General features: G+C 50.9%; 1 protein-coding gene across 1 annotated transcript in view; it reads right to left on the minus strand.

Annotated features, from left to right (window-relative positions):
• ITPKB (inositol-trisphosphate 3-kinase B) overlaps positions 1-26,293 on the minus strand; it is a 66,866-nt gene that overhangs the window by 3,193 nt on the left and 37,380 nt on the right. Inside the window, exons 3-7 of the mRNA XM_041473961.1 lie at positions 12,126-12,225; positions 11,326-11,539; positions 8,209-8,413; positions 3,135-3,236; positions 1,736-1,807 (exon numbers count right to left, since the gene is read on the minus strand). Coding sequence (XP_041329895.1) covers positions 1,736-1,807; positions 3,135-3,236; positions 8,209-8,413; positions 11,326-11,539; positions 12,126-12,225 — 693 coding nt within the window. The remainder of the gene's footprint in view (positions 1-1,735; positions 1,808-3,134; positions 3,237-8,208; positions 8,414-11,325; positions 11,540-12,125; positions 12,226-26,293) is intronic.

Raw genomic sequence — 26,293 nt, forward strand, 5'->3', positions numbered from 1 at the left:
TATCAAGCCAGTCACCATCATGCTCTTCTGCTTAATCTTTTACTCCAGTCAGAAGATTTTAGCAGGGGCTTCTACAGAAAAGCACCAATGGGTGCATTTCAGAGCTGTTCCAAATGAAAACTGCTTTCGAAATCCTGATATGAGTGAATTGGTGAATTACAAACTCACTTTCCCCTATGTCACAAATAGGGACCTTGGTGACCAGAGTGCAAGGGCTGTAGCAGAGGTGATGCAGAGCACTGAGAGCCACAAGTGCCCCTTAGGATGTGTAGGTACATGGAAGAGAATCCAGCTGGTGTCAGCCCTCCAGAACAGCAGCACTAAATGTTACTGGGGACTCCCACATCCGTGCTATCAGAAGGGCTTTTTTTACCTTTAGGCAAGGGTTTTGAACAGGATGCATGCACTGTTTGCAAAAGCTGTTATGAATTTACATTTTTCAGGAGACTTTTTCCTCTAGTGTGTTGGGAAAATGTCCAAGGTCCAGAGATGCGTATTATTTCCGAGAAATGCTTATCTTTAGCTCTCCTCCTGCTAACCTCTTATAGTCCTCTCTTGGCCAGGACAGAGCATTCTAAATTTAAGGAAAAGCCTTTTGCTGACATTCTTCATTTGCGTGTCCTGGACTGCCCAATTCCCCTGCAGCTCCTTGGAGGAGCCCTGCTCAGCAAGGGCCCCATGGAGGGACACAGAGCTTGGCAGACCTTCTGCTGTGCCTCATCTCAAAGTGGGATGGAAAGTCAAAGCCGCTGCTTTTTAATTTTTAAGGAGTGGAAACTCCTTTCAAACCCTCTTTGAAAGGCTGCTTTGTTTCTGTGTTTTCAAATGAAACCCTGGCACTCGGTTTCAGGGAGAATTTTGTTTCCTGTGTTGAACTGCCCTGAAACCCTCGGTTTTGACATTTCCCTTCCAACTGCCTTCCAGACACTGCCACCAGGAGGCACAGCCCCATCTCCCTTTGGCTCCCGGCAGGACCCTCCGTGTCTGGCTGGGGCTGAGGTGGCTCACGTGCCTCTGGATGAGGGACAGTGGGCTCTTGGAGCTGTGGCTCCTGAGCCCTGGGAGCCGAAGGTTCCTATGAGGCTCTTTATTCCTACAGCACACATGACAAGGACACACACTCTCATGTTTTGTTTGCAATAGCAAAATTATTGCATTAAGTTGTGGAGCATTTCAGTTCCTGAAATGGCCAAAAAACGTAGCGTTCCCTCCTTGTTTTCCCATCAGCTCTGAGTCTCCACTATAGAAAATGTTGGTGTTGTGGACACTCCTTTCTGTATAAAATTCATTTGAAAAGCAGAGATTGTACTGTCGTGCTCCAACCAGCTCAGGTAAGGTATGTTTGGGGTATCTGCAATTTATGGCTGTGTTGAAGCCTTGTTTGATCATGTGGAGCAACTGTCAGCCAAATGATACCTGACATGCATTCAAACAGACATTTCTCCTGAGAAAACCCCAGTGCTTTTAAACTAGGGAATTTTCCTGTCATAAACAACCTGAGCTCCTCCTAGATCACTTTTAATCTGTTTGAACATTGGCTTTCAGTAGATTTGAGCCCATGTCAGATGCACAAACATTGTATGCTGTCATTTACATTTGCAGGTAAGTATAACATACACACAAGAAAATACAGATATAAGAATAAACCAGCCCCTGAGTTTGACTTCTCTCCCTGGACAAGCTGGGATCAAACAGTTTTCCCCTCCAGGCAAATCTATGTAAACAGCAGTATTACCTCATGGCACTTGAAGAACGGGGATGTCTCCAGGGTAGCGCGGATACCCTTCAACCGGTTAAGGTAACTGTTCTGGAATTACAAAAAAAAACCCAAATCCAAGCCATTAGTGTTGCAGGAAACCTACATAAAAACCACTGTGTTGGGGCAGACAGGAAAGTCAGCCCTGTGCCCAGCATCCTCCCACAGACCTTTCCCTTTGGAGAGTGTCCCCTCTTTAGTGAAAGCAGCTGCTTTTGCTAAACTGGTGCTTTCTGCAGAGGGCCCCTGCTGCCTCCATGGTGGGAACACCTAGTTCAGCAGCTGCTACTTTTTGCACTCCCTTCATAGACCAACTCTTCACTTCATCTGTCTTTTTAGCACTCAGTCACACATCATGAGACACTTCTGCAGCTCCGTTATCAGCACTTATGCAAAGCTGATCCCGTAGGTGGAAGGGCTTTCACAAGGGCCAGCACACAGGTCAAGACCCACAAGCCTGTATGAGCATCCCTGCAAATTGCTGGAAGGCACTTGGCACATTCTTAGGGAGCTCCACTGATTCTGAGGTTTATATCGAAGAATTAAACACAGGAACATACAGACAGCAAGTATCTGGGCACTGTAACACATTGAAAGGGGAGAGGTGGGGATTGCTGTATAAAAATGCACTGGCCAAGGAGCCCCATCCAGAGCCATGGCATGATGTGTGCTCCAAGTTCTTTGGGGTTAAAATGCAGCCAGGCAACTTCCTCTTCAGATTCGGGAAAATCCCTGGGTAACTCTTGTGAAAGCAAGCATGCCAGTTTGAAGGAGACAGTGCCAAGGGCCACTCCAGCTGGAGCCTTGTGTTTGGAGACTTTATACAGTGCAGCTTAAAATGGGAGTGCTTTGTCAAATAGGTTATTTGACACAGTTGGTGTAAATTGTTTACAGACAGATCTCTTATTCTCCCGGCAACTTAGGGAAGCTTGGAAAATGCTGCCTGTGGCTTGCCCATGTGAAGTGTGCCTGGCACAGGATCACCCTTCTGCGAGACCGGGCACAGGCAGCCCCCGCTGCCAGGACGGGAGCCCCCACCACTCATACTGGGGTACAGAGAGGGCTCGGCGTGACCACCAGCCCAGGGATGAGGGACAGAGCATGGCTGTGACTCCTCAGTGGTTTGGGAGCCAATCCTGGAGATCCTCAGCAGATTCAGACTCGGGTCAAGCAGTGCTGCTACAGCCAAGTCCCCTCCCAGCTCTCCACTGCTTTCCCCTCACCCTGCACCAGGCCAGTGTTTTTCTTCAGCATTTCTCATGCTTTTTTAAGAGACATTGCTCAGGCTTCAGCCCTGCAGGCCAGGGACCTGATGAGCTGAGGCCAGGCTCCACAGAAATGCCCTCCCCAGGCAGTGCCCCCCAACACCCCCACTCACCAAAACATTCCTGTTTCCTCTGGTGAACTCGCTGAAGGCCTCCATGACTTGTTCCTTTGTCCGTGTCTTCTTGAAGTCCCGGTTCACAGTGCCATCCTCTTTCTTGAAAAGAAGGGACAGGGCTGAGTTGGATGGGGAAGAAGGGAGTTGGGGAAGGAGTAGTGTTTCTGCAGCCATGCATGTTGCCAAGCAGGACGTGACCAGCGTTTTTGGCAGCTGAAGGATCTGTCTGTGGAGCAGGGGTGACAGAGGCAGCAGGGCTCTGCTTGCACATCCCAAGTTATCCCACAGCCCCAGTGCACTGATCTGTAATGCAAGCAGAACTCCCCATCATCAAATACTTGCCAAGGTCACTGGCAATGTGGACAAACTCTCCTCACAGACCAGGTGCTTGCTGCTAGCAGAGGCTGGAGACTACCTGTTTCTGTGCCCAAATGGCTTCCCGTGGCTGCTGTGGCTGGGAATGGCACTGACACCAGCCCTGGGCTCTCTCCCAGGCTTGGGGAGGACTGCAGAGCAAGATCACAATGGGACAAAACCAAGCATGGATGGGAGAAACATCTCTGGAGCAGGAACAAAACCGCTCTGTGAGAAATCCTCCATGGACCACTGCAGCAAGGAGCAAGCCCATGGCTACCTGGCCTCACCGGTCCTTTGATAGTCCATGGATCACAAACCCTTCAGGGCAGCAGCCTGGCACTGAGATGCAGTGAGCAGCCTTGTGCTCTCCTCTGCCTTTTCCTGAGGCACATCCATCCTTGCCTGCCATGGTAAGCCTTGTCCACTGCAGGGACAACACTCAGCCCTGGCCCAGACACTCCTGTCTGAACCTCTGGGCAGCTTTGTAGGTCTCTCCCCATTTCCCTGGTCCTTCTGGGGCTCTGATTTTTACATCAACTCATTATATTGTCTAGAGGGGCCGTGGGACAGGCAGGCAGATCTCACTTCCTGGATACAGGGGCTATTTTAAACCACACTTGCTTGTGCTCACAGCTCCATTGCAGGGCTCCATCCCACTGCTCCAGACAGCTCGTCTGCACACAATACAGCAAAGGGACAGGGGCCAAAAGACATCCTGTGGGCCGGGGAAGATGAAGGATGAAAAAGCAGAGCAGAGGCTGGGGGAGGAAGAAAGCACAACTAAGTCACCTGCCCTGGAGGTTAGAGATCCATCCAGGGAAGTCTCCCAGCACAGGGCAATGTGCATCCCCCAGAAGAGGTGGCTGTGGGCATGGTGGCCAGTCCAGCTTGGGGGAAGGTTGAGTGTCCAAGGTGAGCCTGCCACCAAACCAGCACCTGAAGTGCAGTTTGGGATGAATCACACAGCACACTTCAGCTTTCAGCTTATGTTTTATGCAAGCATTAACAAAGGTGGTAACAAAAGCAACATACAAAAGAAAAACTCCAGGAAAAACTTTGTACCAATTGCACCAACTGCACCTAGCTTCAAATCACCCTGGACTCAGCCTTTTTGCCACAGGGTCCAAAAGCAATGCTCAGGGCTGGCAGAGTGTGTATTGGCAGGGGTCAGGGACAACCTTTTCACTGGAGACTCTGCGCTGCTGATGGCCCACGCAGAGCTGGGATCTCTGCTCTCAGCTGTGACCTTGCTGAGGATGCTCTGGTGGCACATGTGTGATGCACAGGGGAAGGGCACTTCGCTGCTCTGTGTCCCTCATGTGAGCCCCAACGTGGCAGCTCGGAAATGAACCCACCCTCTCCCAGGGGGATGATCAAATCAACCTGGAGAAGGGCCACAGCACTAATTTCACGTGTAAAGAGCACAACTTTCCACAAAGCATCCAAGAAAGGAGATGGACTTCTAAGTGCTCCTAAAAATAAATGCAAATCACAGATGGCCTTTCCGATAAGGCAATCTCAGCTGCAGGAAAGCCAAGCAGCCTATCCCTAGTGCTGCTCCCACCTCCTGCAGTTTCCTTGCCCAGCCAGACGTTGCTGACCACGAGGCTGACAACTGCCATGACATTCACAGGTGTCTGAGCCCCGAGGGGGCTGCCTTCCACGCAGAAGAAATGTGAGGGGGGCTGATAAGGGCTATCACAGCCTCCGCCCCACCGGCGATTCCAGCTGGCGCTGGCGTCACCGGGGCAGGGCTCAGGTCAGCCAGATCTCCCTCCAGCACTGCCTCTGGCCTTGGATGCGGCTTGTGAGCTGCCTGGCTTGGCACAGTTAGGTGGAGGCTTTCCTGGCTGGTTTTGGGAGCCTGCAAACATTCCATCCCTGTGGAATACCATCCCACCTTGACCTTGCTGCAGGCAATGGTGAGTGACACGCAGAGCAGAGGAGTGTCACTTCTTACAGTGAGCCCCAGCAAGTTTCATCTGGGCCACCAGGGATCACTTGGGTTACTTTCAGCATGGAAATTTTATTAATAGCTTCTGTTTCCAACAGGTTCAAGCTATTCCAGAAAGTCAGACGAATGTCATTATCTCCTTTTGCAAAGGAAAATTTCCATTTTAAAGAGGAAGAACTGGATCTGCAAGACCACCTGGGAAAAGGAGAGCTCAGTCGGGAAAGGGTTGCTATCCTCATGCCCAACCCTGAGCCGCCTGTTTGCCTTACCTGACTGTGCTATCCAAAAGGCTTCCACTGCTCCTCTCCTTCCTATGACCCCTTCCCACATGTCCAGGGTCAAATCCTGTCCTTCTCTTGCACTTCTCAGAGCTGTCCTCTAGCAGCCCACATCCATGAGCGAGGGGCAGGGCATTCACCACTGCTCTTCACAGGGAAGCAGCCACAGCAAGAAATAAAACATGGGAAGACAGCCAGGGCACCAATGGCACCTTCCCTAACTCAGAAACTCAATCCCAGAAATAGGGAAAACAACAGGGATACAGCACAGCATGACCAGCCCTGCTGGAAAAAAAGCCAGCTGCGAAACAGCATGAACTGCTAATGCTTTAGCTTAGGGGAAAATAACCCAGAAGCTGAGGGATTTAAGGAGAATTACAGTAATTAGAGCCTTGATCAAATTAGTCAGCCCCCTACCAGCAGGAGGAATACTGCTGGAGGCCAGAACTTCTCAACATTTTTCAATTAAAGGGCTGCTTCACCTCTTTGAAAAGAAATCCACTGCTCAGATCAGGCAGCAACTCATTTATGGCTGGCTAAACAGAGGTACAAATCTCATAACTCCTTTATGGCTTTTATTTCCCTTCACAGTGGTTTTTTTGCCTCCCTGGGGATATGATTTGTTTGGTTTTTTGTTTTTTTTTTTACATTTTTTAATTTCAAGTGCTTCGTATATAGCCTGCCCCCTAAACATGCCCAGACTGAGGAGCACCACTGGAGGCCAAGGATGTATCATGCTGGACTATAAACAGGTATTTCTGATTGCACCAAGAAAGCAGGGGAAGAAGCAGTGCATGGGAGCTTTAGTCCCAACTGGTCCCCCTTTCTAATACAGCCTCAGTTTTATAAAAAGCAAAACAGCAGCAATGGGATTGCTGGTTTTGGGTTTTCCCAAGCTGGAACAGCTCACAGTGTGCTTATGGGTATCCACAGCAGGAAAGGGTCTTTGGGAGACCTGGAGAGATCAGGGAAGAGCTGCACGAGCAGGCAAGTGCCCTGACCTAAGCAGGCACTGCAGGAAGCTGCTGTGGGGAGCAGGGACCATCAGTATCCTAGGCAGAGACACGGGATGGGCAGGGGTGCCTTGCATTGCTTGCCAGGAAACTTCTGAAGGGGCTCAGCCCAAGAGCTGCTCCTGGGGTTTCTGAGAGTGTTTGAGTCAGAGGTAAATGCACTGTATCCTGCTGGCCATGAAACAGCTGAATGAAGAAGGTGCAACATGCACAGAGCAAGAGACAATGCCCTTCTGTGGGTGGTTAGAAGTAGCAGCTCTGAGTGACCCACTCCTGCTGATCTTTTAAACCCATGGTCTAACACCTGCATTAGTTTGCTGGTGAGGTGAAGAGCAATGCTACCAGGGAAGTCTGATGTGAGGGCTTTATTGGCGACCAGCTTCATTTGTTTTAATTCTATCATTTTGACACCACTATCTTCAGGCAGGAGGTTAGGCTACAGAGATCCAGACAGGCACTCTGGGAGAATTCTGCCCAACTCAGAGGGGAGGAAAATAATCTGTGATCAAGAGAAAGAAACTCCTCCAAAAAAGATACAAGCAGATATTGAGCCATCATTTCCACTAAGAGTAAGTGGCTGCTCTGAGCTACTGCCTGGGCCCTCAGCAGCTACCCAAGCCTGAATTACTGCAAACACAACTTGACAGAGCTCCCCGTGGCTGCCCAGCCAACACCATGCCCAGGCATGCGATGAAACCCTTGGCTCAAGTGTGATATTACCTTTAATTCACACTGGCTGGCTATCAAAAGGCATAGGCCATTGCTAGTGCTCATGCAAGCAGTATCACTAATACTCTGTGGCTACAGACCTAACTGTTCAAGTGCCATCCCAGACACCTTTCTTGCCTCCTTGGGGAAAATCTCCTGGGCTGCTCATCTGCTGGGGACACAGAAGCATCCCAGCTGGTGTCTCCAGAAATGTGAGTGCTGCTCTGAGCAAGAGCAGTCAGCAGGTTACACGTGCATGCAGGTGCTGGCAGAAGGTGCAGCTGTGTGTGTTTGTCCCATTTCACAGGGCTCAGCTGCTGAATCTTCCTGGACAGGCTGGTAAACACACCCTCCTTACTGACTGTGGCTAAGCTCACAGCTCCAACCATGGATGGGCACACGTTCAAGCTGGGATTTGGATTAATGGCTCAGCCCAATGGCAGAGCAGAATTGAAAGCAAACAACTAATGTGAGTCTTCAAGATGGAGGATGGCACTTTGTATTTTGCAGGGAGGGGGAAATCAGCCAAGCAGCTAATGTAATGAGATTATGCCTAAAACCATTCTCAGGATGCCCTGAGCTCAGCAGCATTTTCAGAGCAGCAGCAGTGCCCTGGGTGAGGTGCTTTGGCTGCAGGGGCCAGGGATGTCCAGATGTGAGCTGCTCTCACCAGCAGCCTGCTGTGTGTGTACCTCTGTGAGTTTGGCTAGCCAGCACTCCCAGCAGCTGGTGCCCTGCTCTGCACAGCTGGCCAGACTCACCTTGATGCCCTCGATCCTGAAGCCCAGCGTGGCGGTGGAGCTGATGGTCTCCCTCCACTGCATGTAGCGGGGCTTGGTCACTGCCCGCAGCACGTTCTCCTCCTCGGTGGGGGCATCGGGGTCCACCTCAATCATCTTCTGGTACATGTCCTTCCTCAGGCTCGGCTTCTTCCGGGCCTTTATCAGCTCCTCCTCCAGGTACGTTCTGCAGGGAGTGAGGGGGTGTATAAGCAGGGCCACCACACGAGGTGCCATATACCCACGGACAGCCTCGCCCCAGAAATCAGGCTGATCCAGGAGAGCTGATCCCTAAGGAGTAGTGCAGCATAGGAAATAATGGAGCAAGCCTCATTGTGGCTGAATAGATCCTGATTTAATTATCACTCCATCATCACCACCCGATATCTTTTCAGTTCATCAAGGAACCACAGCCAGTCTGGCAATAACAAGGGAAGTTATTTCTCACAGGTACTCATGGTTCTCACGGCCTTGCTGCTGCCACCCCAGCAGCCTCCTTGTGCCATCCCTTGTCCTGAACTTACCCCAAAGTTCAGGAAACCTGAGCTCCCACCTGAGCTAAAGATATGCCCAGGAAACTGTGCACATGCTCTGGGAGCCAGCTGAACTGAAGGCAAGAGGAACATTGCTGTGTCCCATCCTTCAGCATCAGCTGCTGCTCCCTTTGAGGATCAGCCAAAGCTGCCCCCGTGCCTCTCCCTCTGTGCTTTTGCATTCCCTCTGCACCACAAGGGCTCTGCCTCACCAGATGCTAAACAGGGTGTTTTCACACAGGGCTGTTACACTGATGGGGATGATTTTGCTCAGTATAGGTCTGCTTCAAGTGGACTTCCTAGCAAAAGCTTTCTCTTCATGATGAAGCACAGGAAGGGATGCAACCTTGGCCAGGTGCTTACCACCACCCCAGGTCCACAGAGTGCAGCCAGGATGGGGGAATGGGGGAAAGAGGATGGAATGTGCAGAGGAGTATGCAAAGACCTTGGTTTTATCCATACTTCAGAGAAGCACCTCTCTATGCCAGAGCACAGCAGTGGCAAAGTTCTGCACTCTGGCATGCATAAAACCATTATCCACAACGTAATGCTTCCTGCAGCAATAATAAACCACCACGGAATTCCTCTCACAGCTCCCCAGTCAACCCTGGCTCAGCCTGGTAAGTGTCCAGGCCCTCCTCAAACAGCCCACCAAGCTGGGTGAGATGTCCCAGCAAAACAACACAGGAGTGACCCTATCTGTCTCTGTTCTACACCTCCCACTAGCCACGCTCAGCTCTGCAGAGGGACAGTGCCCTCTGCCCATGTCCCTTGTGCCAAAATCCCAGCACTGTGTGATTCACCTCCAGAACCAAGCAAAACAAACTGGGAGGGTGCTGAGTGGACTCTGTGGGACAGTGCTCCTGTGTCCCATGAGGCAAGCTGGTGCCTTTGCTTAGGGCAGACATCCTCAGGCCATCAGCCCCTTGAAAAATACTGCAGGTAAAAGCAGTGAAAGTCCTCGGCTGAGATCACCAAACCCATTATTTTGGTGCAGATGGAATAAAACAGTAGAATAAAGCAGCAGCAAACTAGAAGTGCTGCTCACACTGCTCAGAGAGCTAGAATTTCTTATGAGAATGACAGATCATCAATGTCTCTGGCTTGGTCTTCCCCATTGCCTCAGGCTTGTGCCATCACCAAGACTTAAGAAAGACAACGTTTTGTTTAGGAGCGACTGGAGTAGGCTGCTACATCCCAAAGCCAGGTTGGCATGACAAAAATAAACCTGTATCTACCTGGCAGCAAGCTGCTGGCTCAGAGGACAGGTTTAATACCCCTGAGGTTTAGATTATTTGCTCAGCCATGGGGATGCCCCATTCCACAGCATTAACTCCTTCATTCTCTCTCACCAGCTTCTCCCACGGCACCATATTATTTCAGGATGACAACACCCAACACATTTGCCCCCTTGCCTGAGCTCCAAAACCCCAGGTGCATAAATCACCTGACATGTGATCTGTGCATGGGAAGCTTTCTTCCTCCCAGAGCCAGCCACAGGAGCACCTGGGCAGCACGTCCAGCAGCTCTTCTTCTGGTGGCTGCTGTCCGGGTCCAGAGTGAGTCCTGTTTCCTCCCCACAGCAGCATGTGTGTGCCAGCCGGGGCCACACGGCTGTGCTGGGCCCTCCACCCCTCTGGTGGAAAGTATTCCCCGCCTCTTCCCTGCCGACAGCCCGGCACGCCAGTTCGAGTTTCACATCGGGATTCAGGAGGGGAAAAAAAGATTCCTCCCTCCCACAGAAACCATCAGCTTTTCCAGCAGCGCGTCTCCACCATGTCTGGCTGCGCCTTTGCCAGCGAGGGGGGTCTCAACCCTTCCTGCCACCAGCCTGCAGCACACCCAGGGCCGAGGAGTGGCCTGAGGCTGTTCCAAAACTGGCAGCCACCTGGGGTCACCAGCCCTGCTCACATCTGCTCTGGGACACCCTTGTCAGCTGTGGCACGGCTCACTCAAAAACTGCTGCTGGCCAAGTGGCTGTAGCCTGGGATCCTGGTGGATCTGGAGACATGGTTCTCAAGGAGGACACGGGTAATGTTGCTCATCTGTTAGGAAATATTTCAAGAGCTTTGCATGAAAGGCACTGAACTACTTAGCACACGCATTTTATCCTTCCAGTGCGCATCGGAGCAGCGGCTGAGCAGAGGGAAAATTTCTCGCTCACTGAAATTGTGCCTTTCAAGCGTCTTTATTTCACCCCTCTGGCACCCTGGGCAAGATCTCCTACACCCTATCCCTTGGCTGTGTACTCATGTGGCAGAGAGAACCTCCCAACAGCTACTGTGCCATTCCTGTGTACTCAAACCCAAGCAGAGTGCTGTTCCCTACACCACACCAAACCTTTCCCAGCATTCAGGACAGTCAACAAGCAGAGAAGGAAGGAGCCTGGTGTATGCTTTCCATACCCAGCTTTCCCCATGGCTCTCTCATGGTACTGGCTGAGCTTTACCTGAAGACAGGCGAGCCTGGTATTCTTAATTGTGTTTCAGGCAGTTTTACCTAGGAAATGCATTTACTTTTGAGTATCCCATCTTAAAACTCAGAAAACCTCCCCAACGCCACTCACCTGACCCCCATTTTGCAGTCCATAACACAGGGGGAGTCAAACTCAGCCAGCAGATCTTCCATCTGGTTGTATCTCTCCCCATCCTTGACCACGTCTCCGTGGTAGGCAGGGACATAGGGCTTCAGGACATCGTTCATCAGGCGGTCGAGGCACCGCTGCTCCGATTCACAGTGCTTCTTCAGTATCCTGCCATTGGCTGCCGCCTTGAAACTACCTGAGGGTGACAAGGGACAATGTGGCACTTGCTCTGGATGGCAGGGGGACAGGAAGGGCAGCCCAGCACCTTGGAAGCACCCCCATTTACACCTGCACCCAAGGAGTCCCTACAGACAGGGACTGAAAAGCTCAGGTTGCCAGAGGTTTATGACCAGCACTGTCACACCCCAAGAAGGCAGAGACCTGCCCTGCAGCACCCAACACGTTTGCTTCACATCCTCTGTGCACTTCCCTGTGGGTTCACAGCATTGTGTCTGTGCACATGTGTGGGGCACCTTTGTGCTGGCAGTATCACCTGCTTTGCAGTGGGTCAGGAGGTGGGCCTGGCTCTCACCCAAAGCACCCAGCTTTCTGCTGCCTGAGGAAAAAGCAGCAATAATTCCTGCTGGCCCTGGGAGACTGAAAGCCCAGAACACCTTCATACTACCCTCACTAGTATTTAGATCAGTCACTCTCCTGGGAGACTGGGAGCTGCAAGCTGTGACACTCATGCAGCAGCCTAAAGCAATTGAGGCCAACAAAGTTAATTAACCTGGGATAATGAAGGGCCCTGCCATCACTCTGTCCCTCCCCATGCTCTGTACCTGCGTGTCCCGCTAGCTGGATCCAAGGGTACTTCTTCTTGAAAGACATCACAAACGGGGACCAGTGCACCATATTCTTGATCTTCCTCCATGACTTGCTCTAAAGGGAAAAAAAATCATGAAGATGAATGCAATGTTTTAAGCTTTTACTGTCTGTAAAGTCACTTCAGGCAGCATGCAGCTGTTCTGGACAGGGAAAGAGGCACCACAGCCAGCGCAGGATGGAAGCAAACAGAAAATCTGCTCTTTTCCCATTGTGCTGTGCCAAGCCACTGGGCCTCAACTCTACATTCAAAAATCACGAGTAACTTCACTAAAGTGGATGGCGTTACAGCGTTGTTCCAGTTGGCTGCTGCTGCTGCAGAGCACCCAGCCATCCATATTGCCTTGTCCCTCTGCTCCCTGCATCCCTCTGCAGGAGCAGCAGGGACATAAACCCATCCCTGGGCACCTCAGGGACATTTACCCACCCCTGAGCACCGCAGGGACATTAACCCATCCCTGGGCACCGCATTAGATCGCAGCAGATGGAGGGGGAAGGCAACCCAGGACTGCCATCCAGCCACAAAACCGAGCTGCAGGTCCTGAGGGGAACAAGAGCACAGGCACACAGAGGCTCCCTGCCTGGCTTTTGTTCCCCCTGAAAGGCAGCTGCTGTGTCCATTAAGCTGGCAACCCACGTGTGCTGATCCGCCTGCTCTGGCCCATCTGTAACTACAGTTCAGAGAACAATTCCCTCCTGACACGTTGTGTTTCTCACCAGATAGATTGCTCAAAACTATTTACATGATTGTAACGAAGGCTGCACTGGACGTACGAAAGCCTCCCTCAACGGCTCCTTCCTGCGAGTTTTTCCCTGGATTGTTCTAGGGAACACACCACCAGTAAAAGGCAGGGGATGACCTCTTATCTTGGCCCCAGAAGGTGACGGCACAAACAAATTATGTGAACGATATACAAGGGCAACAATGGAAAAATGCCTTCTTGCAGGAGCTGGGACAAACAGTGTAGTCCTTGGCTGCTCCAAGCTTCTGGGTTCAGCTGGAAGCCAGCAGATAAATTATCCTCATTTGCTCCGCTGTGAAGGCATGGGAGGGAGCCTTCCAGAAAGCCCAAGTAATCTCTTCCTCGTGTTTGGAGAACTGGCCCCTGTTCCAGTAATGCTTCACAGACAGGCAGGGAAGAGCCAGCAGCCCCAACTTGCAGCTTGGATGCTCGCTGGGGGTGAACTCACAGCACAGGAATCCGTGCTGGGAACTGCTGACATGTTTAAATGGCGAGCAGCAAGAAGCCAGACAAAGATGTTAGTGTCTAAAGCATGGAAATTACACCGGGTTACCCCTGCACCGCGCACCAGCCCACTGGGGAGCAGGGAGATGCAGGGGCTGCCCGAGTGGCGGGCAGGACAAGAGTGGGAGAGGGGAAGAATCAAGGTCTTTCCCTACCTCGCAGCCTGGGAGGAGCAGGGCAGCCCTTCCCTGGAAGGCTGCCCGTGGCCGGGAGCGTCCCGGCGCAGCCTGGCACTGGTACAGCCTTGCAGGAGTTTGGCAGGAGCTGCCCAAGCGCGGGGTGACACCGGGCATCCCCTTCTCCCGGGCTCCTCCGCGCCGAGGGCTTGCTTGCTTTGGCAGGGGGGGTCGGGCAGTTCCCTACCTGACATGAGGATGAATGTTTTTATTTCCACACAGAGTGCCAGAACTTGTGTGTTTTAGCTGTTCTTTGTTCTCCTTCTGGCAGAGAGCGAAGGGGAAGCGGGGGGGTGTCCCCTCCTTTTGTTTTTAAAATAGTAACATCAAGTCCTGGCTGATGTCATGAAAAAAGGGGGAAGAAAAAGTCTCCGAGGGAGTTTGGATTCTAAACGAGTGTGACCCACCTCCTCTAAAAGAAGGAGTCCTCCCCGCACTTGCAGCACAGCATCGTAAGTCACTCGGTCCCAGGAAACATGCCAAGGCAATGCGCCTTCCCAAGCCAAGATTTTGGTTCATGGTGGTTTGAGCTTTACAGTTAAAACCTTGAGGTCCTTAAAGGTGAAGGCAGAATGGAGGCAAACAGTCCTTAAAGCAGGGCAAGGCACCCTGTCTTCCCCCTGCCAGGGCTTTCCCAGGAGTGATGCCCTCCATTCCAGCACTGCTCCCAGGGCAGGGTAATGACCCTGAGTCCCCTGGAGACACAAAACACAACAAAAACAACCCTTCTGCTGATGTGAACGGGTCAGAGAGCCAGTCACTCAGCACAGCCACTCGAGGAACAGGTAGCACATCCTCACCCCCTTTATGCCAGAGGGAAACGTTTTCATCCAGGCCTCACCTGGTTTCAGGCACACCTTCAGTCAGGTATTTCCAACCCAGGTTTTAAGGACGTGTGTAATGACTTCTTTTATGGTGAAGCTTGAGGCAGCTTCATCTGTTTCAAGCCACTCCCAACCTGCTAGAAATTGACTGCAAGGTCAGTTGTCACTGCTGCAGGGGTGACCCACAATCCTGATTCACAGAGCCCCTTTTTCCCAGTTTCTCACAGGAACAGCCACTGGACACTAATAGGGGAGAAGAGAGACTGTTGTTTCTCTGATTCCTTCAGGAGCCACTGGATTTTTGTTTAACACCTGAGCCCCCTCCTAATGTAATAAGGAAAAGTTTGCTTCCCCAAAAGAATGTGCTCTGTTGTGGCAGTGCTCAAAAGGCTGTTTTGCAAGGCACAGGTACCCCACTAAACCAGCAGCTGCATGACTCCGTCTGATCTCTGGGACAGGATGCAGAGGGGATCACAGAGGAGCAACACTGGCCAATGCCCCCAGGGATCCTGCCACTCCCTTTGCCTGAAGATAGCAAAATTCTCCCTAGGTAGAGTGCTGCTCCAAAAAACCAGGCTTTGTACTTTCCCTTGAGCCCCAAGAGAGATGGGAGGTAGCTTTTACCCTCTGCAGGGTCCTTCACCCTGGCAAGAGGTCTCTGTTTATTCAGACACTGGTGTGCATTCAGAGATCTCAAAGCCCATGGGTTGGGATCCTGGCCATGCCAACCAGGCTCTGCAGCCGGCCATGGAAAACCAGAGCCACGAGGTTCACACCACTCCAGTCTCACTCCACAACCACATGCAGGAAACAGCCCCTCCACTGCCTCCTGCCCTGCCTGGTGCTATTAATAGACAAAGGGAGTATTAAGGCTATTTACAGTAAAGAAATCTTCTTTAACACTGTTAGCCTGTTGGGAACCATAAGGTCGTCGCCTCCGGGCTCAGTAGTAGTCTGTAACTTTGGGTTTACATTTCAAGGAGTTATTTGCTCTCACATCCAGGAGCACAGGCACAGCTGTAGGTGCATGGAGGTGTTAGCTGTGGTAACCCCCCAAAGGATTTTTCACCATACTGGAAGAAACAGCTGTGCAGGTGGCATTACCAAGTGATGCAGGTGAAGGGCAGATCCGTGCTCTTCTCATTTGCCTGCAAGGAGGTGAACCCGCAGGTGGTCATTTCAAAAGGTGAGCACATTTCCAAGCCTTTTGCATGATCAAAGCTTGCACCTGATGTGGCTCCCTGGCTCCCAGCTCTCCCCCAAACCCAGCCCTTTGTCTCCCAGAAAACTCAGGAAGCTGTGTGGACTGACTGCACTCTTGCACAGCCTGCATAAGCAGGGGATATGCACGAGGTGCCTGATGCAATTCAACACTTTTTATTTAAAACCTGGTCTAGCATCAGCAAATGCCAACTGATTAGCTGTTAAGTAAATTATTTAGTGACTCTGGAAATATATTTAGCAAGGAATGGCACTGTTTTCCCTAACAGTCTGCCACATGGAAAAGAGGCTCAGCAACTGCAGAACCAACTCTAAAATATAACTTCTCAGGGTTTCTGCAGCACTCTGCTTCTGCCTCTGCCCTCTTACAGCTTTTGCTTACTGCACAGAGCAGTATCCCAAGCCAGGAGTGGGATACAGGCCAGAGGAGTTAATCCCTCCCAGTGAGCACCTACAATTGGTCAGGGGGAGAGGAGTGCTGGCAAAACAATTTTATCTGCTGTATGTTTAACTTTACTTATCTGAAGCTTAAAGCAAACTCTAGGCTTTCCCCATCTGTCAATAGAGCTTCGTATGGAAAGAACAACACAGGAGAATTTAGTGCCAGTGCAGAAGGTCAGAGGATATATTGTGTTTAATTAGATTAAACAAAAAGTGACTGATGAGCTCAGTGCTCGCTGTACATTTTCTCTATTGCATATTTATTCCTTTAATGTCTGCCCAAAGGAGATGTGCCTTTCTCGGAGTGCCTGTTGCCTCCCTTTCCCAGCATGGACACTGGTGGAATTTGACTGGTGTTATTCCCCAAGCATGGAGCCAGCAGGGTGCTCTTCCCTTTCCATGCATTCAGCCAGAGAGATAGGCAGTAACTGATTTAATTTGCTGAAATTATGCTTTCCTATGGTTTTATGGGACCAAATGTTCCTGGAAATAGTAGGAGCTGGACCTGTATTGTAGTGCTTTTTATTAACTAGAGCATGCATGGTTAGAGGCAAAATTACACAGCTGGGCCAGGGGATGGAAAAGAGTGGGAGCAGCATTAAATTAATGATTTTCCCAATTGTGAAAAGAACTTCAGCTCCTTTCTCCCAGGAAAATCATTGACTAGGATCAGAAGAGGTGGAGGAAAACTATGAGGAGACAGTAGTGTCACCAATGCCCACTGCTTCCCCAGGCTTCACTGGAGTTGCTGCAGCCCAGGGACTTGCCTAAGTGACACCCTGGCTTTCCCTTCCCTTTGGAGAAAGCCCTGCTCCTGGGGGCTTCCCTTCCAGCTTTTCTAGGAAGTGACATGAAGCTGTGCTGTTGCAGGTGCCAAGATGTTTCACTCACAAGTAGGAGGGTCAGGTGGCCAGAGCCTTTCTGGTTTAAAAAACCAAGGCAGCAAGGGCTGAGAAGGGCAAACTTTGCTCCACAGAGCCCTCCTCTTTAGTAACTAAATGAGTGGGGGGAACTTTTGCCTGCAGAGTTCCCTCCGTGCCAGCCCGCTCCACGGCCATGCACTTACAGCCAAGGAAAAAAAGGCCATTTAGTTTTCCATGTTTAAAAGAATGAATGTGTTTTCTTTTGCTCTTTAAAAAGCAGTTAAGGTTTCCCTAGTGATGATTGTTTCCCTTGACTGGGAAAAACCTTGTCACTGCAGCCTCGGCGGGGAGGCCAGCTTTGTTCATTGTGCTGGACGCTGGGCGCGCGGGGCAGAGCTGGCAGGTACCACGGAATGCCTCCTCCTGCTGTGTCCTGGCTTGGGGGTGACCAAAATGCAGGATACCCAGTGAAAAACCTGTGATGTGATGGTGCAGGGTGGGGGTTATATTCTGCTTGGCTTTGCCATCTCTCAGCCCCTCTGGCAAAAACAGAAAGAGCCCAGTGACGGCTTCAGCACGCACCAGGCTGTGACCACTGGCCCTGATGCTGGCAGCAAGTGACAGCCCATATTCTGAATTATCTTCCTCCTACACAAACCCCTCTCATCCTTGACGATGCTTCTGTACTGCACAGCTGCTAAATAGCCTTGTTTTGGCCAGAGGAGCAGCTGGCAATGGAGGAGAGGCGCTTTGGATCAGTGGGCATTTCTTGATTTAGTCACAAAAGGCATAATACAAAAGTTTCAGCAGCTCCCCAAAACCTGGCAGAAGCAATGCCAGTTCCACATCCCACAGATACCACTGAGCAAAGATAAAGTGAGGCCCAACACCAGGCTTCCCTGAAGTTAATACAACAAAATACAGTGTGATGACTGACAGGCATTTCTGGTTGCCTAGAAATTTTAGTGCAAAGCCCCAAGCCTCATTAGATAAATTATTTTGATGACTGTGGTAGTGATGCTCCTGTTAGGGTGTAGTTAGTTCTGTTGGGGTGTAGCAGCTTCTGCTGCTCTCCAAAGTCTCCATCTCATTTAGGGTGAGAAAAAATCCTAACGTGCACTCTTTTACTTCCAACACTTTGTTTTTCAGAATAGTCTTGTTTTAGCCAGGAAGGATTTTCACAAGAGAGAAACCACTCCCCTCGGTTTTGTGAGGAATGCCCTTTTCTCCAGTGGGATCAGGGAGTCGTCCCACCAAGACCAAAGATCTGGGGTAGAGGGGTCATAGAGATAAAGCTACTGCCTCTCTGCTGTCTGCAGAGATCAGCATGTGTGATAGAGGAGCCTCAGTAAAAAATGTGTGAAAGCCAGGAACATCTGCTCAGATCATGGAAAAAATATTCCAGTGTATTGGAAAAAACCAGGAGCTTGTTGCAGGCTCCCTCTTCCTGCTTGTGATGAAGGCAAGGAGAATTAGAAAGAGCAGAGGCAGATGAGTGAGCAGCAGTCCTTGAGCCTGACCTCCCTGATGACAATGGAAGGAAACAGAGCGGCTGGGAGCCGGGAGCACAGCAGTCACCCATCGCCTGGAAGGACATTTGGAACCTCCTCACCCACAAAGCGCGAGCAGAGTGGAGCAGCAGAGCAGGAGCCACATCAGCACCACACTCAGGGGAAATGGCTTCCGAGAGGACAGCGCTGTTAGACCTCTCTGGCCAGTTTGGCAAAGAAGGAAAGAACACAAAAAAGCCTAAGTGAGAGTGAAGGCAAAGATTGCACTGGAGATCAGAGTAGCTGAGCCTCAGAGCTGCTGTTGTCTCCATGAGGCATTTCTTTTGGTGGAGAGCCTTTACTGAAGCAAAGCTGATCACCTCCTAATGCAGATCAGCCACAACTGACCCTCCCATAAAGCCAGTGGAATTATTAATTGCCAGCATCAGATATGTTCAGCCTACTTTCCTGAGTGGGAACTGATCCAGATCTCTGCAAATGTATTTGTTACTCATTATGTACACACCAGTAAGACTTGTTAAGCAATTTTCAGCTTGGAAAAGGTGAGTGATTCAGAAACAGCTAATCACTTTTAGTGGACTGCTACTTAAGGTGTACAGTGCTTCTTCCCCAGAAAGCAGCTAGCCTTTAAAAGTCAGCAGACTATAAAAATCCTTGCTGGTAGCCAAAAGTGGGCCTTGGTGAACTGTTTTTTGAGAAGAGCCCCAGAGAAGTGCAGCTCATTGGTACAACACACTGGTGCACAGAGCTGCAGGCAGCCGGATCAGGCGTCCAGCTGAGAAACGGGATGTGCTGCCCAGAGATCTGACCCTGTATCCCTCTATCAGGGAACTTGTCATCAGCTTTGATGGAAACTGCTCTGTTTCCATCTGGAGACTTGTGTTTGATCCCTTTCCCAGTTCCAGGGTATTCACCACCATCTTTCTGGTTCCAAACATCGTTTCAGCTCATCAGCTCCTGCAGCAGCACAGCACACGCTGGGGACATGGGCTCCTGTGCCTGGGCTGGCTCTAGCACTTCTCACTCTCATGCTGCCAGCAGGGAAGGATCCCTGCAGCCTTCCCAGCCCTGCCACTGTGAATCCCTAACTGCTTCTAGCTGCCGCATGCTGAGACCAGGAGCTGTGTTCTTCCTGACAGCAAACAACTGCACTGGTCTCTGGTTACTTGATTTGAAGTCCAGCTCAGCTCCCTGCAGGCCAGAGCTACAGCTTAGGGTACAGAAGAGACTCTGGTCCTAAAAGCCACAATAGAGTGTCCCAAAGGGCAGTGGTTTGGTAAGGCACGGCCTTCCTGTAAGAAATAACCTGAATACAAAACCTGTGCTTGTATATGTCAGGGATCTGGGATGGGAGCTATAGGTTTGCATATCCTCCCAAGAGATGAGCCAAATCCTGGAGTCCTTTGGGAAAGAGGGTCATGCCCAGCACAGGGCATGTTGGGAACACAGGCAGTCAGGCCAGCAGGAGATAAAAAAAGTGCCAGTTATTTCCAACCTGACTGATTTAGATTGGTAGAGTTAATCATAGGACTGAGGCTGCCAAACACTCTCCTACAATTTGAAGGTAAATTTTTAGAGATTTAAACCAGGATGACACATTTACAACCTGCCTGAAGGCACTTGGGTCAGAGACACCAAATGCAGGAGTAACCTCAATGACTGGAACAAAGCAATACTTTTGTTCTTACCTCTACCTGCTTTTTTTGAGTCTGATTTATTTCTGTCAGCTTCAGGAGGCGACTCAGAAATCTTGGTACTGGACTAGTCTGCTCTCTGACAAGAGCCATGACACGAGCTGAAATGCCCAGAGCTCATGTCCCCAGAGAAGAGGGTGGACAGGGATCTCCTCCCCGCACAAGGCTCAGAGCAGCACACGCTATGGTGTGATGATATCACATCATTCTGAAATTACCTAGCAGGGTGGACACGGGCCAGACAGGGCTGCTACTGACCTCCAGTGCTGCTGTAGCCATGTGAAGTATTTCCTCTGGCATAGCACAGAGGGCATTGATACGGATGCTGTACATGCAACACCCCGGGAGCACAATGCCCATAAGCAGTGATGATAAACAAGCAAGGTTAGCCAAGTCATGCCGTGGCAATGAAGCAATCTGCAGGAGAAGCTGGATGAGAAAGGCCTGGCTTGTAGACTTGAGTTTTGCTGTTACTGAAACACCCAGACCTTCACATTGGTTTTGGACACAGAAAACTTTTCCACTGCTGTTCCCTGGCCCCGTCCACTCATGGAGTTAGATCCCTGCTCTTCTGCTGTTTGTCCATAACTGCACTTCGCTTTGAGGAGTGTGTGCATGAGAAATGAATCTCTCCCATGAGCACTTCCAAGGAAAATGTTCAGATGCTTTTAAAGTGCCTCCTGTGAAGAGGGAAGGCAGAGCTGGAAGGGAAGAAAAGAAAGGGCCAAGCTCTGGCTGCAGAAATTTGTTTAGGATAGAAAATTTTTTAAATTAGTCATTAGTGCTGAACATGTTCACATTTACTGGGTTTAGGAAGTGTAAAAAGGTGATTTAGAAGAGCAGTTATAAGTTTCACAAACATGACTAAACTCTAAAGCTAAATGTTCAACAGGCGTGACCTTTTAATTCCCCTTTAAATCTGTTTAGCACTTTCATTTGTGTTTGGAGTCCTTCATGTTTGGATAGCACTCTGGTGATTTAAAGTACTGTTTAGGAGTTTTATTGTCTCTCTTGCTTTGGAGCTGGGGACCACGAATCCTCTGCTAAATGGCTGGAGGAGTTTCTGCTTGCACAGGAGCTGCTGGGAGCACCAGCCTGCCTTGGCCATGGCTTCCCAGCTCTCCCAACCCATCACCGCGGCATGGTCCCCTTCTCCTAGGCAGCTCCTAAATATAATCAGCAACCAGCAGAAACTCCTCCAGGAATGGGAGTGCAGTTTGAGCCTCCTTGGTCTCAGATCCTTACAGAAGAAGCGTGGTAGAAAGACGATGGCTTTGGGAAACACCTTTGGCCAGAGAGAGGCATCGCAAGCAGCCAGGAAGCCACAGGCACATGCCATGGAGCACCTTCCACACAGCTGCAGACCTGCTGTCTGTGCACCACACAGTGCCCAAAGCATCTTCCCAGGAACTTAGCACAGCATCTCAGAGGGCTTGGTCTCTAAGGAGCACTAAGAGCTATTTAAGAAGTGCCTAAACCTGAAGGCAAAGAGAGATTTGTTACAGGCACTGAGCACCCGCAGAGCAGTCTCTCCGTGTGCTGCAGGTAAGGGCAGTGTACTCAGCTTTTCAGCTCTGCATTACTCCTGGAACCAGGGCTTGTGGGCATACACGAGACTTCTCTCCCTGAGAATGAGAGAGACACAAGCTCGTTCAGCATGGTCTGCTTCTGAGCCCAGCTTGTGAGTGCCCTGAGACTTCCTCCTCCACCAGCTTTCCAGCCACACTGCCCTGAATGGATATGGGAAGCACAAACCATGCACTTCAGAAGCAGCTGCTCGTGGGTACTCCTTCCTCACTGGACACATCAACCACAGGCTGTGCTGGAGCCAGAGGCTCCCAGGAGCACGGCAAGACCAAGCTAATTACAGGGCTTCAAACACGGACCATCTCACATGCCCAGTTGCTCATTCCCAATTCTCCACACAGCAGAGTCAGGCTGAGAACAGGGACTCTTTCCACATTTACTTCAGCTAGATTACCCCATTCCCTATCCATACAGATCCAGACCCAGCTGCACTCACGCTCTGCCAGGCAGGGTGCTCCTCACTGCCACACCCAGGAGCGGGCTCACCCAGCCTGGTGAGGACAGAGGGTGGCACCAGCTCGGCAGAGCCAGAGCACCGGCTGGGAGCAGCCTGTATGCCATGTGGGACCCTGGAGACCAGGATGGAGGGAGGAATTCCTATAAACAGCACACCTCAGCTGCCCCCCAGTCCACTGCAGCAGAAGGGCTGGCAGTGAGCAGACCTCACACAGAACCACCAGTAATTTTATCCTCGGCTTCATTTTCGGACTCAGAGCCCTATGCGCACCCCTTCACCATTTTAGTTATGAGTCATCCAAAAATGTCAGCTGTAGCTACACAGCTCGACTGCTGCAGGGCCAGGTACATACCTCTGCTCCCAAAGCCAAGGTCCTGCCACGCCTGCCTGCTGGGAGGGCATCCGAGGAGCCGGCTGGGCAGCGCTGTGCCAGGGGAAGGCCAGCACGGCGCTGGGGGATGAAGCTGTCACAGCAGCAGGAAAGGAGGTTTCTTCCTACACTGCTTCTTCCATGCTGCCTCTGATGTTTGTGAGAAGAGCTGGCGAGCCCTGCTGCACCCCGGCACTCCCCTGAGCCCTTAGGGAAAGGAATGGGATCCTCAGACACAGAGAGGGTTACCCAACCCTACATCCTGGTGCGGCACGCAGCGTTGGATTTTCCAACCCAACCATGCGCTGACACGCAGGGGTGGGGTGGGGCGGGGGAAGAAAAAGAGGATTTCAGCTGTTAACTTCTAAGAAATTGAGGAAAAGCTTATCACTCCTGTGTAACTGGCCTCAATCTCCTGAGAGCTGGTACATGCCACGCTGCAGAGGTGCCAGCTGGGGGAACGCTGAGTTTTGGTGGAAAGAGGACTGCAGGGGCCAGCAAAGAAATTTGCTGCTTTGGTGCACGTTCACAGCCTTACACAGGGTGCTGGGGAGGAAAAGGTTTCTCTAACTCAAAAGGGAAATGCCCATCTGAAACAGGAAAATGGAACTTTCTTTTGAGCATTAACAGCGGAAAATCACCTCTGCAATGGCTGTGTGTTGAATCCCTGGGTGTGCAGCAGGGAGAGGATGCTTGGGGAAAAATACCCTGTCCCTGCCAGGTCAGCTCACTCAGCACCCCAGGAAAGCCCTGGGGGCTGCTGCTGGCACAGGCACAAATGGGGACATGCTGAGGTTTTGGGGGGAAACACTGCTCAGTCAGGGTAATAGCAGAGTTGGTGAGTGCCCTGCGTGGGAGTCCCGGATGTGGGAAGAGAGGGTCTAAGTTCTGCAGCAATGCTGACAACATGCTGACCACAAACAGCATCACCCAAGGATCACCCAGGCAATTCAGGTTCGTCAAGACTGATCCAGACATCTGATTACTTTTTTGGGAAAAAAAAAAAAAGAAAGAAAATGAAATTGTTTCTAAACTAAATATTTCTCTTGAAAGAGGCTATTTTAAAGTGGATGGAATGACACAGTGTGACACCTTTTAAAGAGGTAGAGATCATGGGTTTCATATTAAAACTCAGATAGTCTTTCTTGGAACAGCATGTTATGGTTGAAGAGAATTCTCGTGAATTTTCTGGTCCAAAAAAGGAAACAAAGATGAAGGGTAGTTATCTCTAGCCCTAAAATAGTGAGGTCACTTGCAATACAATGAACAGAGGCAATACAATGAACACATTATAAACATGGGTGTAGCACAGGCAGAGTTTAGCTCATTGTGTCCTAGAGTTTCTAAATATATTTTGGCTTGAGGGAAGAGCAAGGGAGAAGAGAAATGAACATAGGGAAGACGCCCAGTCTTCTGAACGACTGGGTTTTCCATCAAGGCACAAGCCCACGATCTCTGAGGCTGCATCTGTGGGTAGCAGCCTGCTGCTGAACTCCTCCTGCTGCAGGCAACTATGTTTAGCTTCTCTTAGAAGGTGAAGGAAGCAGGAGAGGAGGAAAAAAACTTAGTCATCTTCTCCCCTCAGACATTTTGCTGCTCATTTACTTCAGCAGCACATGAAACACTTAGTCACTCTGTCTCAGACAGGCTTTTTCTATTTTTATTTTTCCAAATCAAAATAAAAAGAGAAAAAGGAGGCTCCTTCCCAAGTAAGCAGCTAGTGGGGGAGGCTGGGGGTGTGAGCAGCGAGTGGCCAGGACTTCACCCCACAGCTCAGTGGCTGCTGCACACACCCAGGTGAGTGTTTGCATGCAGGAGGAGAGAGGGCAGGAGCTGCCACTTCCTCTCACTCAGCCACAGCTCGATGAGCTGCTTCAGCAGGCCAAGGTGCCAAGCACCCTCTGGAGCTGAGAACTGCTTCATGCCCCTACAGGCATTGGCACCTGCCCTCACAGTAAATTCAGTGTTCTAACACACCACTCATGCTCCAGGTGTTTTCCAGCAGCAAGGACTATCTTGCAACCTAAACCACACATCCAGCTTGGATGCCCTCCATTCTCCAAGTCAGAAATATGGTGTCAGAGCAGCACTTCCTTTGGGGTTGATTTTAGTAAGCCAGCCACCACAGCTCCTGCATTATAGTCCTTAAGGATAAAAACTTTTGTCAAAACTGGCTTTGTCCAACAGTGCTGTAGAACACCGGAAAACTCCTGCCCTTCCTGACTCCTCTCATCCTCAGGAGAGCACAGAGGACCCTTGACACTGTCCCTTCCCCCAGTGAGCCTTTTGACTGTGAAATGCAGGCAGCAACACCAAGGTGCACAATGGTGCTGAGATGCAGCCTCAAAAGGGAGAGTGTGAACAGCAGCAAGAAACAAAGTCTCTGAATGCAAGCACAATCTAGAGCTGGGAATTTGGTTTCTCTCCTGTGCACACTATCCTGAAGGGTCCGAGGACAGGGAGGCAAGCCCCAAAACTCCCATCATTTCTCCCCCACCAGAAGCAAACCCACTGTCATGGCAGTGACCCAGTGCTTTACAACTGACTCGGGATGGGGTTTTTGGAGGGCTCAGAAGGCACCCAGATGGCTCACAGCTTCCTGTTGCTTCAGCTTTACAATAAAGCAACACAAATAGATCTTCATTCTTTCTTGACATTTGATGCTTTACAGCAAAACAGGCATTGTTAACCTAAAAATAGGAAACGCTGTGGCAGCTTTGAAGAAACTCAGCGTTTTTCCTGTACTGATGCAAACCCAGTGGCCGAGTGCCAGATGTCTCCGTCCTGCTTTGAAGCACGATGAAATTCTTCGCGGCACTCATAAATCACCGCTTTGTTAGCACCCGGCGAGCTCCAGTGACACCAGCAAACCCTGGTATTTCCTCCTTCTCCCTCGTAAGGGAGGGGGGGATGCTCAACGCTACATTTCATCCCCGATGGAGACGGACAGCCCTGCGCGCCTATGGCCGAGCGCGGCGCAGGCGGAGGTTGCCACGGCAGCCGCTGACGCACAGCCGGGCCCCACTTCTACATTTTTCCATTACACGGTGTTGAAGCTTGCAGAGCAGGAGGTAGCTTTCCTGAGTGAGCAACTGAGAGATCAGCGAGGTGGCAGGGCTCTGCAGGGCTACTTACAGCACGTTTAAAAGAAGGAGAGCGCGACGCGGCCGAGAGCTGCCCTGTTCGGAACAAATGAGTGCACGTTTTCAGACCTGGCTTGAAAAAAGGGCACACCTACCACTACACTTCTCAGAGTGTGGGTATAGAAAAGTCAAGGCTCCAAGCAGAGTGAGGTGTGGGTGGAGAACCAAAAATTCCTGGTGTCTTTCCCTGTGGAGCACAGGGGTGACTCCTGGGGAAGGATGGGCTGACGCAGTCCTCACTCCAGCGTGTTACACAGGTACCTGGGCAATGTGGCTGTACCAGCACAGGCACTGCTGCCAGTGCCTTCACTGGGTCCCACCCACAGGGATGCCCATTTCACTGCTGTGCCACCATCCCCAGAGTGATTTAAGGGGGCTGAGCCAGCCTGCTCACTCTTGGGAAGGGTCTCTGGATGGGGAGCAGCAGCACAAGAGCAGCTCTTGCCATACACACGGTCTCTCTCTGCTCCATGCTTTGGTGGCTCTCAGGGTCAGGTCTCTCCAGATGTTCATATCAGTTCACAGACTGATTTTAACCCTCCTCTCCCCCTGCTGGGTGCCAACAACCACAGGGATGGTCCTTTAATCAGC

Source organism: Pyrgilauda ruficollis, unplaced genomic scaffold (assembly GCF_017590135.1).
Source record: "Pyrgilauda ruficollis isolate IOZ18807 unplaced genomic scaffold, ASM1759013v1 scaffold31, whole genome shotgun sequence".
Lineage (NCBI taxonomy): Eukaryota > Metazoa > Chordata > Aves > Passeriformes > Passeridae > Pyrgilauda > Pyrgilauda ruficollis.